The sequence below is a fragment of the Corapipo altera genome, unplaced genomic scaffold (assembly GCF_003945725.1).
Source record: "Corapipo altera isolate COAL_440 unplaced genomic scaffold, ASM394572v1 271, whole genome shotgun sequence".
NCBI lineage: Eukaryota > Metazoa > Chordata > Aves > Passeriformes > Pipridae > Corapipo > Corapipo altera.
The window spans coordinates 161,343-174,481 of record NW_020884935.1 but is presented as its reverse complement, the minus strand read 5'-3'; the positions used below and the strand labels follow the sequence as shown (position 1 = coordinate 174,481).

Genomic DNA, 13,139 nt, shown 5'->3' with positions numbered 1-13,139 from the left:
TTGGATGTGGTGTGGGGCGAGGGGAGCTGTGAGAGCCCAGCTAAACACAGCCAAGAGAAATCTGTTGCTGTAGGAGCTGGTGCTGCTGCCAGCTCAACACAGGGAGGAGAGGCAGTGGCCCAGAGGGGCTTTGAGGCAATTTAACCCAGCCCTGTAATTACCCCAGTGCCCAGGTTGGTCTGGGAGAGGAGAACACCTTTCCCTCTGTCGACACCGGGCTGCAGGAGCCGTCCCTGTAACCTGCAGCACAAAGAAAGTGCCCAAGGACTGGCAGAGCCTTTGAATTCCAGTCAGCTTCCTGGGATAGCAGGGTGTAACCGCCTGAAAAGGCAGCTCCACAAGAAACAAAAACGGCAGGGAAAAACCCATGCACCCACCCTGCCAGGAGCCAAACAGGGAGGCTGTGTCTGCAGCCAGGGCTGCACACGCCTCTCCCGGCCGGACAGGACCTGCTCCCTTCCCCAGCTGGAGCCTGGAAGGCGAGGGAAGAAAGAGCAGGAGACCTGCAGAAATTCATTACCTTTCACATGACAGAGGGATCGGTTGGCTTTTACCAGAGCCCAGTGAGGTTTCCCTCATTGAAAACAGGAAAGAATCACAAAAAATAATTAGAGAGATTTCATCTCAGCCAGCTTATGAAAGCACCGACTTTATACACAACAGATTGGCAACAGCACAAAGATGGATGTGAAAGGCAAGAGCATTTGCAATGTCAGACAGATCAGAGACAGAAGCTCATCAAAAAATGGCCCAGGGCAGACCTAAGTTGAAAAAAAGAAAGGATGAGGAAAAAAAAAATGGAAAGGAAACGACCCTTCTGGAGATAAAAAACGTGACTCCTGTCCACGACACACGGATGTGCCCCTCCTGCCCGCAGAAAGGACCCCTGGTGAAAACTCATCATCTCCCTGGAAAGATCTGGGTTAAAAAACTTCAAGTACTGACAATCACTCGCTGTGTTTTGCTCCTCAGCTGGGAGTCAGCAAGCTGGTCAGCGCCAGGACTGAGGGGCCTGAGGACAAATGTCAGCTGAAGAATCCTCCAGCAAGCTCCTGGGGCAGGGGAGGCTGTAAGTGGAAAGCTCCAAGTGGCATTTCGGGAGAGGGAGCAGGGCTGTGCCACACAGAGAGGCTGCTCACACCGGGCTCAGCCAGCCGAGCAGGCAGGACCCCCGAGAGTGTGCTGAGCAGCTCAACAAATGGGTGAAACGTTTTAAGGGGGGATGGGAAAGGACAGACTTCTCTAATTAGCAAAGAGGTTTGCATTTAGTCACCCAGCACAGCGCCTGGGGCCCTGACTCCAGACACTGCTGTGCAAAGGCTGACAGCTCTCCCAGACACGGAGCTGTCAGCCTGGGCTTTGTAACCAGAGACTGCTTCCACAGAGGAAAACAACCTCTGTGCTCCTCACCCTTCTACAGAGGCACTTCCAGCAGGGAGGGGAAGAGTTGTGCTGTGACCCCCTGAAGGCAGCACTGGAGCTCTGGGGACATCCACCCCACGGCACATGCAGGGCAGCAGCTCTCAGGCACTGAAGGTTCACAGTGACCCTCGTTGATTCGATAAGTGAGACCAGCTCCGGTTCCGTGGGAACCATCGTTAAGAGCTCCCTGTTTCCAGACTGCTGCCTTTGGAGTGCAGCTGGGGAGCTCTGGAGCCTGGAGTGTGTCCGAGGCAGGCAGCAGGAAGAGGCCAGGCCATGCCAGTGGCTGTGGGAGCCCCAGCATGTGTACGACGAGGCTGGATGTGGCCCCTCTCAACTCACACTCACTGGGGAGGCGACTCCTCCACGGCAGCTGAAACATAAAGGGCAAAGACCAAGATTTAGCTGTGAGCCCCACCTCAGTGAAGCTACAGGGAGCAGTGTCCTGCCCCACACAGGCCTGATACCCAACAGATGGACACTGCAATCCCTGTACAACTCTCCCAGGAAGCACTGCAAGGCCTCAGTAGTGGCACAAGTGAGGCAACACCCAGTACACAGAGCCCAAGCAGGAGGAAACACAGTCTTTTGAGGCTTGTGCTCTCCTCTCCAGCACACCTGGCTTCTCCCAGTTATTCTGTGTTTGCAGTGGGATTGAGAGAAGGGTGCAGCAGTGGCTCATGATAAAGTGGGCAGCAGCCCAAGCCAGTCAAAAACGGTGTTGGCCCCATGGGAGGAACCTCTGAGTGGTGCAGAATGGCCGCCCCAAAGGTGGAGCACGGCTCGCCTGTGCCAGCACCCTCTCCAGGCCAGATCACAGCCAGAGCTGACAGCAGCAATGACATCACATGTGTCAATGGATCTCGTGTTCTCTCTGGAGAAATTTCCAGGCAGACTGAGCTGTGTGAAAGCCCAAAGTCAGATCTCAGCTCTTTACAGAGCTCTTGCTGCTTTTTGCATGCTGGTTGCTGAGGGATGCTGGGGCAGGTGAGGCTGCTGCCCTCACACCACTGAGTTTGCACTTCCAGTACTGGGACAGGAGGGATGAGGTTTTGGACAGAGGGACAGCACTGGGGCTACACACTAAGTCCCTGCTCTTACAGTGCTGCAGGTGGGAGCCCACAAACCAGCTGCCATGGAGCGTGGGGTGACTCCGGCAGCGGAAGGGGAGAGCAGCCTGCAGCCTTCCTGTGGAGACAAAACCCTTTTACTCCCATGACAAATGCCCTACTTGTTCCTGAGCCTGGGGACTCAGCCATACCCTCTCCCCTTCACGTGGCAGAGCACATCACATGAGAGCTCGGCACTTGCAGGGGAGGAATGGGAGCCAGGGCCGATTCCGCTGTGCCGGGGCAGTCAGCTGGGCCTCCTCCCCTCAGGGCTGTAATTAGCCTCCTTGAAGTGGGCTGGGACTGGAATCCCTCAGCCCAGGCTGAGGCCATAATCAACCCAGCAGAGGAGGAAGAAAGGCCCCTCCAGCAGTCTGGGCCAGGCTCCCATTGTACATTCAGGCAACGGAAGGGCAGGTCACGCCACGGGCACGTTTTAACCACGCAAAGATGCTGCCTTTGGCCCAAGCAGAGAGGAACCACAAAACCATTGCTATCTTTTCCAAACCACAATGGAAAGGCAGCAGCCAAAATGACGCCTCAAATCTCAGCTTCTATTTCAGCAGCATCAATTAGAGAGCTGCTCTTTTTGGATACTCGGTGGACCGCTGGCATGCCAGCTCCCCACTGGCCGCAGCGTGGCCAGCCCACCTGTCTGGGAGTGCACCAGACAGCCTCTGCCATCCCTTTACTCCCTTGGCCCAGTGGGAGTGGCAGCATCACAGAGATGCAGAGCAGAAAGGGTATTTTTAAGGGCTTGAAGTTATTTCTATTCATCTGCAGTTCGAGAGGGACTAGAATAACACAGAGCTTATGTGCCAGGGTTACTCGGTACATCTCCGATCACAAAGCATTGTGTCTGGCTGGGCCCTCATGGCAGGAATCACAGGAACAAAGCCTTTACTCACGCTTTACTGCCAGCAGTGTGTTCCCGTGGCAGCAGGCTACAGAGGTCACCAGGTATGGATGTGTCTCCTCCAGCTGCACCGGCCTCGGCACTCCCGTTTCCTCGTCCTTCCTGCCCAGGCGTCCCCTGGCTCCTTTCCCCCACGTGCACACCTCGCCATCTGCAGAGGGACAGATACACCTTGCTGCACACCTGCATTGGCCACAGCATGGACTGCAGGCAGAGGGTAGCCAGGGCCTGCTGCAGTCCAGGACACAGGGGCTTCAGCCTCACCTGCTCCAATGGCCACAGTGAAGGCATCCCCACAAGCCACCACGGTGACCTTCATCGCCTGGAGCCCCACAACCAGGTGGGGCACGCGGCTGTTGCGGCAGGAGTTGGTGCCCAGCTGCCCGTGCTGGTTGCTCCCAAAGGTATAACAGTGGCCAGAGGCTACAACAGAGAGGAGAGACACAACTGGGAGTCATTCAGGGATGCACTGAAGCCCCCTCTTTGCTGTCTCCCATGCTGAGCATCCTGCTCCACAGAGCTCCAGCACTGGGTGTCTCTTGAGCCTCCATGAGGCCTCTGCCTACAGGAAGTGGAGGTAGGAGAAAGACAGGGAAAATGCAGGTGTCCTCCCCCCTCTCAGGGATCTGGGCACACACCCTCACCTGTGACTGCAGCCGAATGTGCTGTACCAATGTCAGCACATACAATGGGCTCTTGGTTCAAGGGGGCTGACTGGGCACACACAAACACTGTGGCCTCTTCCACCTGGTCCTCTGGGGAAGGCTCCTCTGCCGAGCTGATCCGGTCTAGGCCCAGCTTGTTACACCTGCACAAGGAAAAGCTCAGTTCAGAGCTGGCTGAATGCAGCCTGGCACAGACACCCTGGATACAAATCCTGCCCTGGCATAACCATACCACCAGCACCATGATGCTGGGGGCAAGATCACACAGGAGCATCTTCTGGAGCCCCTTGCTCCCTCTTCCCAGGCAGGACAGATGGACAGGCCCAGGAAGGTGAAATCTGGAGCACAGACCCTCACCCCTCTTACCTGTTGCTCCCACAAGCAAGAATCTGGTTCTTCACTGTGAGGACCATGGAGGAATCGATGCCACAGATGACCCTCTGAGCCTCATGCTCTGGTGGGACTGTGACCTGCTGGGGGGAGTTGTGGCACTCCAGCGTACCCAGTCCAAGCCGACCTGGCAGGAGAAGGTTGGGGAACAGAGCAGGGAACAGCTGATGGAACTACAAACTCAGCACAGCCCCACAAAGAACAGCATTGACACAGCTCAGCTGCTGTAAGAGCCCAGCCTGGCACCCAGAAAGCAGCAAAACCCAAAGCATGGGGGCCCTGGTATGTGGTGAAACAGCTGCAACTCTTCCACACCCACCTACCCTGGCACATCTGGAGGGGACTGTGGACAAGCAAGGCCAGCAAGAGGAGCAGGAACAGGCAATGGAAAGCACAAGCCCTGTTTTGCCAAACAGGCATCTCTTACCATTATCCCCCCTGCCCCAGGCAAACACTTCCCGTTCGTTGGAAACCGCCAGGACGTGAGATGCACCACAGGCCACCTGCACCATCTCGTAGCCCAGCAGGGCCTCCACAATCTTGGGCTGGCAGGGGAAGAGCAGCAGCCGTCAGCCGAGACCTCCCAGCCTGCCCGGCTGCTCCCATCCCTCCCACCCGGCCCCCCCAGACTCAACACAGAGCTGGCAGCATCCCAGTTTTCATCCAACACAAACAACAGAGAAAATTTTTTTTTTTGTTCCAAACAGTCTTCAAAGGGTTTAGAGACTACGTGCGCACAGCACAGAAGATAACGCAAACATCTCTGGGGCGGAAGAAAGCAGCCAGCACGAGAGTTTGGAGAGGGAAGAGGCTCGGCAACAGTTGGGATTTGCCCCCCTGCCCATGTGGGGAGTGCCAGGGGCTGTGAACGCCCGCTCCGAGCAGGCAGGGGCTTGGTGCAGGATGCGTTGGCTCAAAGGCTCTTGTGCAGAGGAGGTGTGAGTTAACGGCTCAGATTCATTAGGGTGTGGAGGGACCAAGATCTCCACATTTCACCCAGCCCCTGCTGTGACCTGCTGTTAGATCTGACACCTCACCGCTGTGAGCCTCATTCTAATTATCGTCCTCAAGTGAAAAGCACCATTTGTTGGGATCTGGCTGCTGCTTCCAACCAGTCTCCCCTCCCCAGCCATAAGCACCGAGCAGCTCAGCTCCGGACGGAGCAGGAACAAACGAGCCAGCTGACCACAGTGACAAATGGCACCAGTCCCCGGGCTCGGCTGGAAGCCATCGGCTGCTGCCACATCCGAGGGCAGGCGAGGAAGAAGCTTGAAGGGAGCAATGAGCCCTCAGCTCCAGTGCTCTGAGCCAATCGGAAACACACAGCTCTTCTTTAAATACTGGCTCTTTTGAAAAATAACTTTTCTCAGTGAACCTTGGCAGCTGCAGGCCAAGAGTGAAGCAGGCAGGTGTGTGATTGGAGGCAGGCTCCAAGCTGGGAGCCTGCCAACAGCAACCACAAGGCAGCTCTTGACTTCCCCCACGCTCAAAGGGATCATTGTGTAGGGGGGTAGAGAAAGAGAGAAGCAGGTTGGGTCTTTTAAAACCCGCAGTGACAGGGAGAGGAGGGGGAGGGGGTCGGATGCCAGAGCATGCCTGGGATGTACATCCCTGGAGCTGGGATGAGCCCCGCTCACGTGGCACAGAAGTCACAATCCCTCCTCTCCCCTGGGGGAGCAGCAGGCCCAGCACCCTCACCACCAACCTGGCTCACATCCGTGAAGTTCCCGTGCCCCAAACAGCCATTGCTGCCGCTGCCGAAAGTCATGATTATCCCCCTGTCTGGAGCAGCAGAAAGAAGTCGTGTCAGTGGCACACGTGAGGCCCTGCAGGGCACACGTGAGGCCCTGAGAGGCGCACGCAGCCGAGGGGACGTGGCTCCCAGGACAGCGGCTCTGCTTGGACCCACTCTGACTCATGACTTGCTGCAGGGGCCACAACCCTTCAGTGAGCTTTTAGGGAGCAGCAGGAGCTTCCAGATAGCTGCAGCCTCTCTGTGCTGCAACAGCTCAACAAACAAACAGCAGTGATAAGAGAGTGCTGAGATAACACTGGTGCAGCTGTGTACGCAGGAGCTGTGAACCCCACAATCTGTCAAGGTGTTAAAGTCACAGAGGCACTCCCTGAGCAGCTGCCCTGCAGAGGGGTGGCAGGAAATGCCATGGAGAGGTAGGACAAACACATGCCCACAGTGTTAGCCAGTTGCATATCTGTAAGTTTGCTGCCCTGACCCCCAGCAGAAGAACAAACAGAGTTTCCAAAGGACCACTGGGAGGGCTTTGCTCCACAAACACGGCCTTGGGCTGGTGTGTGTGCTCTCCTCCTACCCAGAACACCTCCTAGCCCGCTCTAAGGGGGCTCCAGATCCTGCCTTCTTGCTGCTTGAGGAGGACCAGCCCTGCAGCAGCTCACACTGACTCTTCACTGCAACACCAGTCCTTGCTGGTCACTGCCTATGCCTGTGTTATGCTCACAGAGTATGTGACAGAAAGGCTGAGCTTCCCACACACTCCTCAAGCTGCAGTCCCCACTGTACAGGTCACTTCTGGCTTCAGGTGACACCAATGCAGCCAGAAAAAAAACAGAGGAAATTTCATAGAATCATTTAGGTTGAAAATGACCCTTAGGATCATCAAGTTTAACTGTTTGAGGCCCTCCCCACCCCAGACAGACCTTTGGGGCTGAATTGACCAGTGTGGCATTATGCCTGCCATTTCTGACCCCCACCTGCTGTTACATGAGAGGCCACAAAAGCCTCCATGTCACCCCAGCTCAGTGCATCTCTTGTGTTCCTCTCTGACCAGGCTCCCCAGGCAGTCCCTGCTGGCTTTGCAGAGGGATCTAGGGCTCAGGAAGGGGAAGGCAGGAGGCAGCCAGCAGCTCACCTGTGAGGCAGGCTGTGAAGAGATCACCGCAGGACACGTGTTTGATGGTCACTCCAGACTGGCCTTCCAGAAAGCGGGACACAAACTGAGGCTGGAGCTGCTCGGTGGATCCTGGGAGAGAAGGGCCTCCAGCAGCCCCCATTGGAGGAGCCTGATGGAGAGAAGCCATGTCAGCTGCTGTACCTCAGAGCAGCAAGAGCTGGGATGGGGAACTCAGGAGAGCCTCTTCCCACCACGACTTAGCAGTGCTATCCACACCCTGGATGGGACAGTGGTCCTGGAGAAGGCAGTGCCAGGGCAGAAATGTCTCCTCCTCAGAAATCACACATCCAAGGCCTCCACAGCCACTGCCTGCCCCAGGTTCCCTGTCACTCACCTCCCACAGGATGAGCCGCCCTGATTTGGTGACCCCAGCCTTCTGTGTCCTGCCAGCAGAGACCTGCACCACCTCGGTGTTCAGCATGGGCAGGCGGAGCGGGGTGGTGATCCCGCTGCCCCACGTGTAGATGGATGACAGTGGAGGTGGGATTCCTGTCCTGGCTGAACCACCTCGGACACCTGTGGGTCACACAGAAGTCACTAATGTGGATCCTTGACTCTGCTCCCACAGGAAAAGTGATGACAACAGCCAGTCTGGGTGCCAGCAAAGCTGCCTGCCAGCTGCCAGAGCCACACCAGTGCTTGTCCAAGGGGCTGCAGGGGAGCTCCCAGCCAGGCAACATGAGAACAGCTCCATGTATTTTATCCCAGAATTCAGGGAAGTGGCACCACAGCTCTAGCCTAATTGTTACCAGTGCCAGCTGCATCACCCTGCACTGGGACATCCCCCCTCAGCACCCCTGGCTGCTTCCCAGGCTTTTGCTGGGAACAGTAGGAACTTATTTCAAGGGTTCAAACCTAGAAGAGGCAGCTGGAGAAAGAACTCTGCTTGGTCCCCAGAGCTGAGGTGCCCATGGGCTCCTGCAGGGCTCAGGGAAGGTGACATCTCTTAAATTCCTCTCTCCAGAAGTTTGAGTGTCTCTCTGACCTGCGCCATCCAAAGGAAAGCTTCTGAATGGAGCTGAATGGAACACACCATGCCAGGACTCACCTCTCGGTCTGGCACTGCTTGCCCGTCCCCCTGTCCGGCTGTGGGTCACTGTTGGCACTGGAGCCAAGGGCTTTTCAGGCCTGCCAAACCAAAACCCAGCCTTTAATGTCAGCTCAGCCCCAGAGGTCCTGCAGAGCCCTGGATCACAGGTCTGGGCAGAGCTACAGCATAAGCCATGGCTGAATAGCTCACAGCACTGCCTTGCTGGTGCATTAAACCACCTGAGAAAAAAGGAGTTGGCACCAGTTCGCTTCCCCCTGTGTTCACAACTCTCTGTTCAGTGTCACTGTGATGACAAGCCCACACCTGCCATGGCACCTGCCTGGCCCTGAGCCCCTGGGCCAGGCTCAGCCAGCAGCAGCTGCACACTGGGCAGCACAGGAGAGCTGTGGGACAGAGAAAATGCTCTCTTTGGAGCTTGTATCAGAGGCAGTGAGCTGGTCAGACATGCAGTGGGCTGTGGCAGCCCCTCCCCAGGGACACTAAGGTGGCAGTGCCACTTGCCTTCTCATTTTGACACTGCCCACATCAGTGTAGAGGTTCAGGAGAGGCCGGATGCAGATGGCCTGGGCCATGATCTCGTTCAGCTGGGGCCGCTTGGAAGGATCCAGGTTCAGCATGCTGAGGATGAGCTGGCGTAGGTCAGGGCTGTATCTGTCTGATATTGGGGCAAACGTCCCACTCATGATCTTCAGCACTAAGGCAGGAAGGTTCTGGAGAGAAAATAAGAGACATACAGTGGCTGGGCAGTCAGGGGCGAGGCCGAGGAAGGAGGTCTCAGCACTGCCCTCTGCCTTCGCACTCCCCAGCTCAGTGAGAAGTGATCCCAGTGTACATTTTCACCTCTGTGAGAGCCCACAGCTCCCTGTGCTACTGTATACACCACATGCCTCTTACCGCAGCTTCAAAAGCCCTTTTGAGGCTGGCGAGCTCGTACAGCACACAGCCCAGAGCCCAGATGTCACTCTTCTGGTTGTAAGGCTTCCCTTCACAGAGCTCTGGGGAGATGTAGCACGGAGTTCCCACCACCTAGGAGAGACAAAAAGGTTTACTGCGATGGTGTGAAACTGGGGCAGTGAGGTGGAAAGAGGAAGGGCTCAGTGTAGAGCCCAGTGCTCGGGCTGGCAGGAACATCACCACACAAAGCTCTGTGGAGCTGGGCTTTTGTTCCCTGGCATCAACAGCTGCCTGACAATCTCAGTGAAAAACATGAGGATTTGCCTTTCCAGTGACACATACAGTGATTGCCTCTAATTTTGCTCCTATTCACTTGAGAGAATCAGAGCCCAGAGCATGATACAAATGTCCGGTCAGATTAACCCAGGTGGGGAAAGACTCAAATGTCAAGCAGAGAGAGGAGATTAAGGCAAGGCAGGACGTCAGCACACAGGCAGGAGTGTAGTTGCCAAGGATGCATCAGACAAGCCTGCAGACACCACCTCCACCACTGTTACAGCAGTGTCTGTCCTCACCAGTGGGCCCAGACACCCCATCCTCACCCATTTTTGGGCAGGCAGGTCTTTCTCACTTCTCTGCAGCCCCCAGAGCCACAGCAAACTTGGGTGTGAAGACATCAGCCTGTACAAACTCCAAGGAACAAAGCAGCATTGCTTAGAGATGCTGCCAAAAGACTATTGTGAGCCAAGTCCCCCAGAGTCTCCAGCCTGGTGCCACAGGATAAAGTAGCTCCCCTGCCACTCACTGTGTAGGCTTTGCTCTTGCTGCTCAGAATTTTGGAGATGCCAAAATCTCCGATCTTGACGATCATGCGGTGTTTGTCCAGGAGGATGTTCTGGGTCTTCAGGTCGCGGTGCAGGATTTGCTTGGTGTGCACGTGGTGCAGAGCCAGGAGGATCTGCACGAAAAAGTGCAGGATGGTGTCCTCATCCAGCAAGGAATTGCAGCGTTTGTGGATGAACTCTGCCAGTGTGCCCCCTGCAAGGAACAACAAAGGGCTGTGGGCAAGGGGGGCTGCACAGGGCAGCACAAACCCGGCCTAAAATCAGGGGGGATTTAGCCATGGCATCCTAACGAGCCAAGCATGTGGGAAAAACACATCCTGGTGGGACACACAGCGTGTCCTCCAACGCTCCCGGACAATGGCAGCACAGCTGGTGGGACAAAGAAACAGCCTGAGAGAAGTTACTGTTGACACATTATCAAAAGCAGCAGGAAAAGAAACACTAAAATTACAGCTCTTGGAGGAGGACATAAACCTCGATGGCAGAACAAGATCAGCCTGTTCTGCAGAGGAGAATTCTTGCAGTCCAAGAGGCCACGTGGCACAGAGAGGCCCCTGTTGGGAAGGGGAGGTCCAGATTCAGGGCTCGCACACAGCTTTTAACAAACCCACATGCAAATGTTGATTTCATCTGAAATTCCACAGCAAATCTCCTTGGGAATCACAGAGCTGCGGGACCAAACAGAGCTGACACAGGGAAACGTACCTGAAACCTGAGCCAGAGGCAGATGGTAGCATGCTGATCAGGGATAAAGGTGTTTGAAATGTCCTTGTTTTGGATATGATTAGCAGGTGTAAGGCTAACAAAATGGCTGAGGTTGGAAAGGACTTTGGGAGGTTACTGGTCCAGTCCCCTGCTCAAGCAGGGCCACTGACAGCTGGTTGTCCAGGACCAGGACCTCTCTTTTGATTATCTCCAAGAACAGGGACTCCACAACCTCTAGGCAACCTCTACCAGTGTTGGGTCAGTTGGCTCACTGTCATCCTGGTGTCCACCAGGACCCTCCAGAAGCTTTTCTCCAAAACTGTCTGCTCAACAGGGACATGCTTGCACTCTCTGGGAGTCCAAAGCACAGGGTCTTTACAAGGTGCACAACATGCAGCAGCTCGACCCAAGGAGAGCTGAGTGCTTGGCATCTCCTGGACCTGCCACAGGCACTGGGAGAGGTCAGGGCGCACCTGGGGCATATTCCATGGCGATCATGAGTGCCTTGTCCTCCAGGAAGTTCTCGTAGTACTCGATGACATTGGGGTGGCTGAGCAGCTTGAGCACCTGGCACTCGTTCTGCGCCGCCAGTCGCTCGTCCTTGCTCATCTGCTCCACGGGGATCTGCTTCAGGATCACCAGCTTCTGGTCGGCCTTGCGCAGGCACAGGTGCACGATGCTGCAGGGCCGGAGATGGGGCCTCAGTGCAAGGACAGGGGACAAAACACAGGGCCTGGCCACCACCCTGGGGTGACACAGGGCCTCTGCAGTCCCCCCGCCCCGGGGTGTCACACACCCTCTGCCGTGTCTCCAGGGTGTCCCACACCCTCTGTCGTGTCTCCCCGCGTGTTACACACCCCATGAGGTGTCCCCCCGGGTGCCACACCCCGGCTGACCCCCGCATGGACAAGCATCGCCCCGTCCTGGAAGCGAGGGCTGTGGCCTCCCACCCCGCGGTACAAACGCCTGGAGACCCCTATATCGCTCGCCCCCGGCGACCCCCTCACCCGAAAGCCCCTCTCCCCACCACCCGGATCCGCTCGTATTTCTCCATCCCTGGGCCCGACTCCTCCCGTCTCCATGGAAACACTTCCGCGCCGCTACGGCGGCCGCGGCCGGACAAACCCCGTCGCGTGTGTGAGGCCTGGGAGGGGGCTCCCAGGCAGTCATGGCGGGTAACGCCACGGCACCGAGGCCTTGGGGACCCCCTGGTTGGGTGGGCACCCCAGTGCCGCGGGGAGCCTTGGGCAACACCCAGGGAGAGGGGCTTGAGGAGCGCAGGGCTGCCCGCCCCCGGTATGGGGGGTGCCAGGAGGACCCCCCCGCACCCCTAGAGAGTGGCGGTGCCCTCGGCAGACTCCGGCCCCCAGTCTGGGGGGGACATCCATGGCGGGGGCTGTGCTGCTGCAGAGCCAGCACGGGACCCCTCTGTCCCTCCCCCAAACCGGCATTAGACCCCCAGGACCACGAGCATCCCTGGGGCGGCCGTGATGGCGGGTATAGAGCGCGGAAGGGGGTCCTGCCCTGCTCTCAAGGGTGGCTGCCCGTGCACTGGAATGGGGACAGGGGCAGAGGTGGCACTGCCACGTGGCCATGCTGCCATCTAGCGACAGCCAGCCCGGCTCACCGGGGCCAGCCAGCGCCCAGTGCCCTGCACCGGGGGGCAGCGATGGGGCAGGACCCTCACTCAGCAACCAGCCACGCCTCGGGGCCCACAGAGCTGGCCTCACCCTGCTGCCATGCTGGTACTAGGGGGCACCTGTGTGTCCCCCTGCCTAGGGTCTCCCTGTCTGGGTTCTATGTCTTCAGGTGAGCGATTGTGGGTGCTCCCACTACTTTTCCAGGGCACGATGGTTTCTCCCACCCGCACCACGCGCTGCAGCCATCGGGGACAGCCACACCGTGACCGGGACACGCGCACACATGGTGCCCGGAGCAGACAGATGTGGCGAGGCCCACGCCAGCTGTCAGCACTTGGGACAGATGCGCAGCACAGATGTGCGGCAACATCTGCCACGCACACGCTGCAACCCCCCAACGCTCCCGCGCTGCCCGGGACAGGCGGGCAGTGCCCTGGCACACCCACGCGTTCGCTACCTCGCACACGCGTGCAGGAACACGCAGCGCACAGCAGGAAGGAGTCCAAAGCAAATCCTCGCAAACACGTGCGATCCCCGCACAGGTGACACACCTGGCGGCACAGGTGACACACCTG

General features: G+C 57.3%; 1 protein-coding gene across 4 annotated transcripts in view; it reads right to left on the bottom strand.

Moving 5' to 3' along the window:
- Positions 1-629: 629 nt before the first annotated feature.
- The window catches only part of NEK8 (NIMA related kinase 8), a 13,780-nt gene continuing 1,270 nt past the window's right edge, over positions 630-13,139 (bottom strand). Inside the window, exons 1-15 of one of the 4 annotated variants that reach the window (XM_027660361.1) lie at positions 11,952-12,375; positions 11,398-11,603; positions 10,180-10,412; positions 9,375-9,506; positions 8,982-9,190; positions 8,478-8,557; positions 7,764-7,945; positions 7,388-7,538; positions 6,208-6,284; positions 4,930-5,047; positions 4,479-4,629; positions 4,092-4,255; positions 3,712-3,870; positions 3,440-3,598; positions 630-1,795 (exon numbers count right to left, since the gene is read on the bottom strand). In XM_027660361.1, the coding sequence (XP_027516162.1) occupies positions 1,767-1,795; positions 3,440-3,598; positions 3,712-3,870; positions 4,092-4,255; positions 4,479-4,629; positions 4,930-5,047; positions 6,208-6,284; positions 7,388-7,538; positions 7,764-7,945; positions 8,478-8,557; positions 8,982-9,190; positions 9,375-9,506; positions 10,180-10,412; positions 11,398-11,603; positions 11,952-12,094 (2,193 nt within the window). In that variant the 5' untranslated portion in view covers positions 12,095-12,375 and the 3' untranslated portion in view covers positions 630-1,766. Of the gene's footprint in view, positions 1,796-3,439; positions 3,599-3,711; positions 3,871-4,091; positions 4,256-4,478; positions 4,630-4,929; positions 5,048-6,207; positions 6,285-7,387; positions 7,539-7,763; positions 7,946-8,477; positions 8,558-8,981; positions 9,191-9,374; positions 9,507-10,179; positions 10,413-11,397; positions 11,606-11,840; positions 12,376-13,139 lie in introns of those variants that run through there. The other 3 variants (XM_027660364.1, XM_027660365.1, XM_027660363.1) reach the window with 3 other exon arrangements.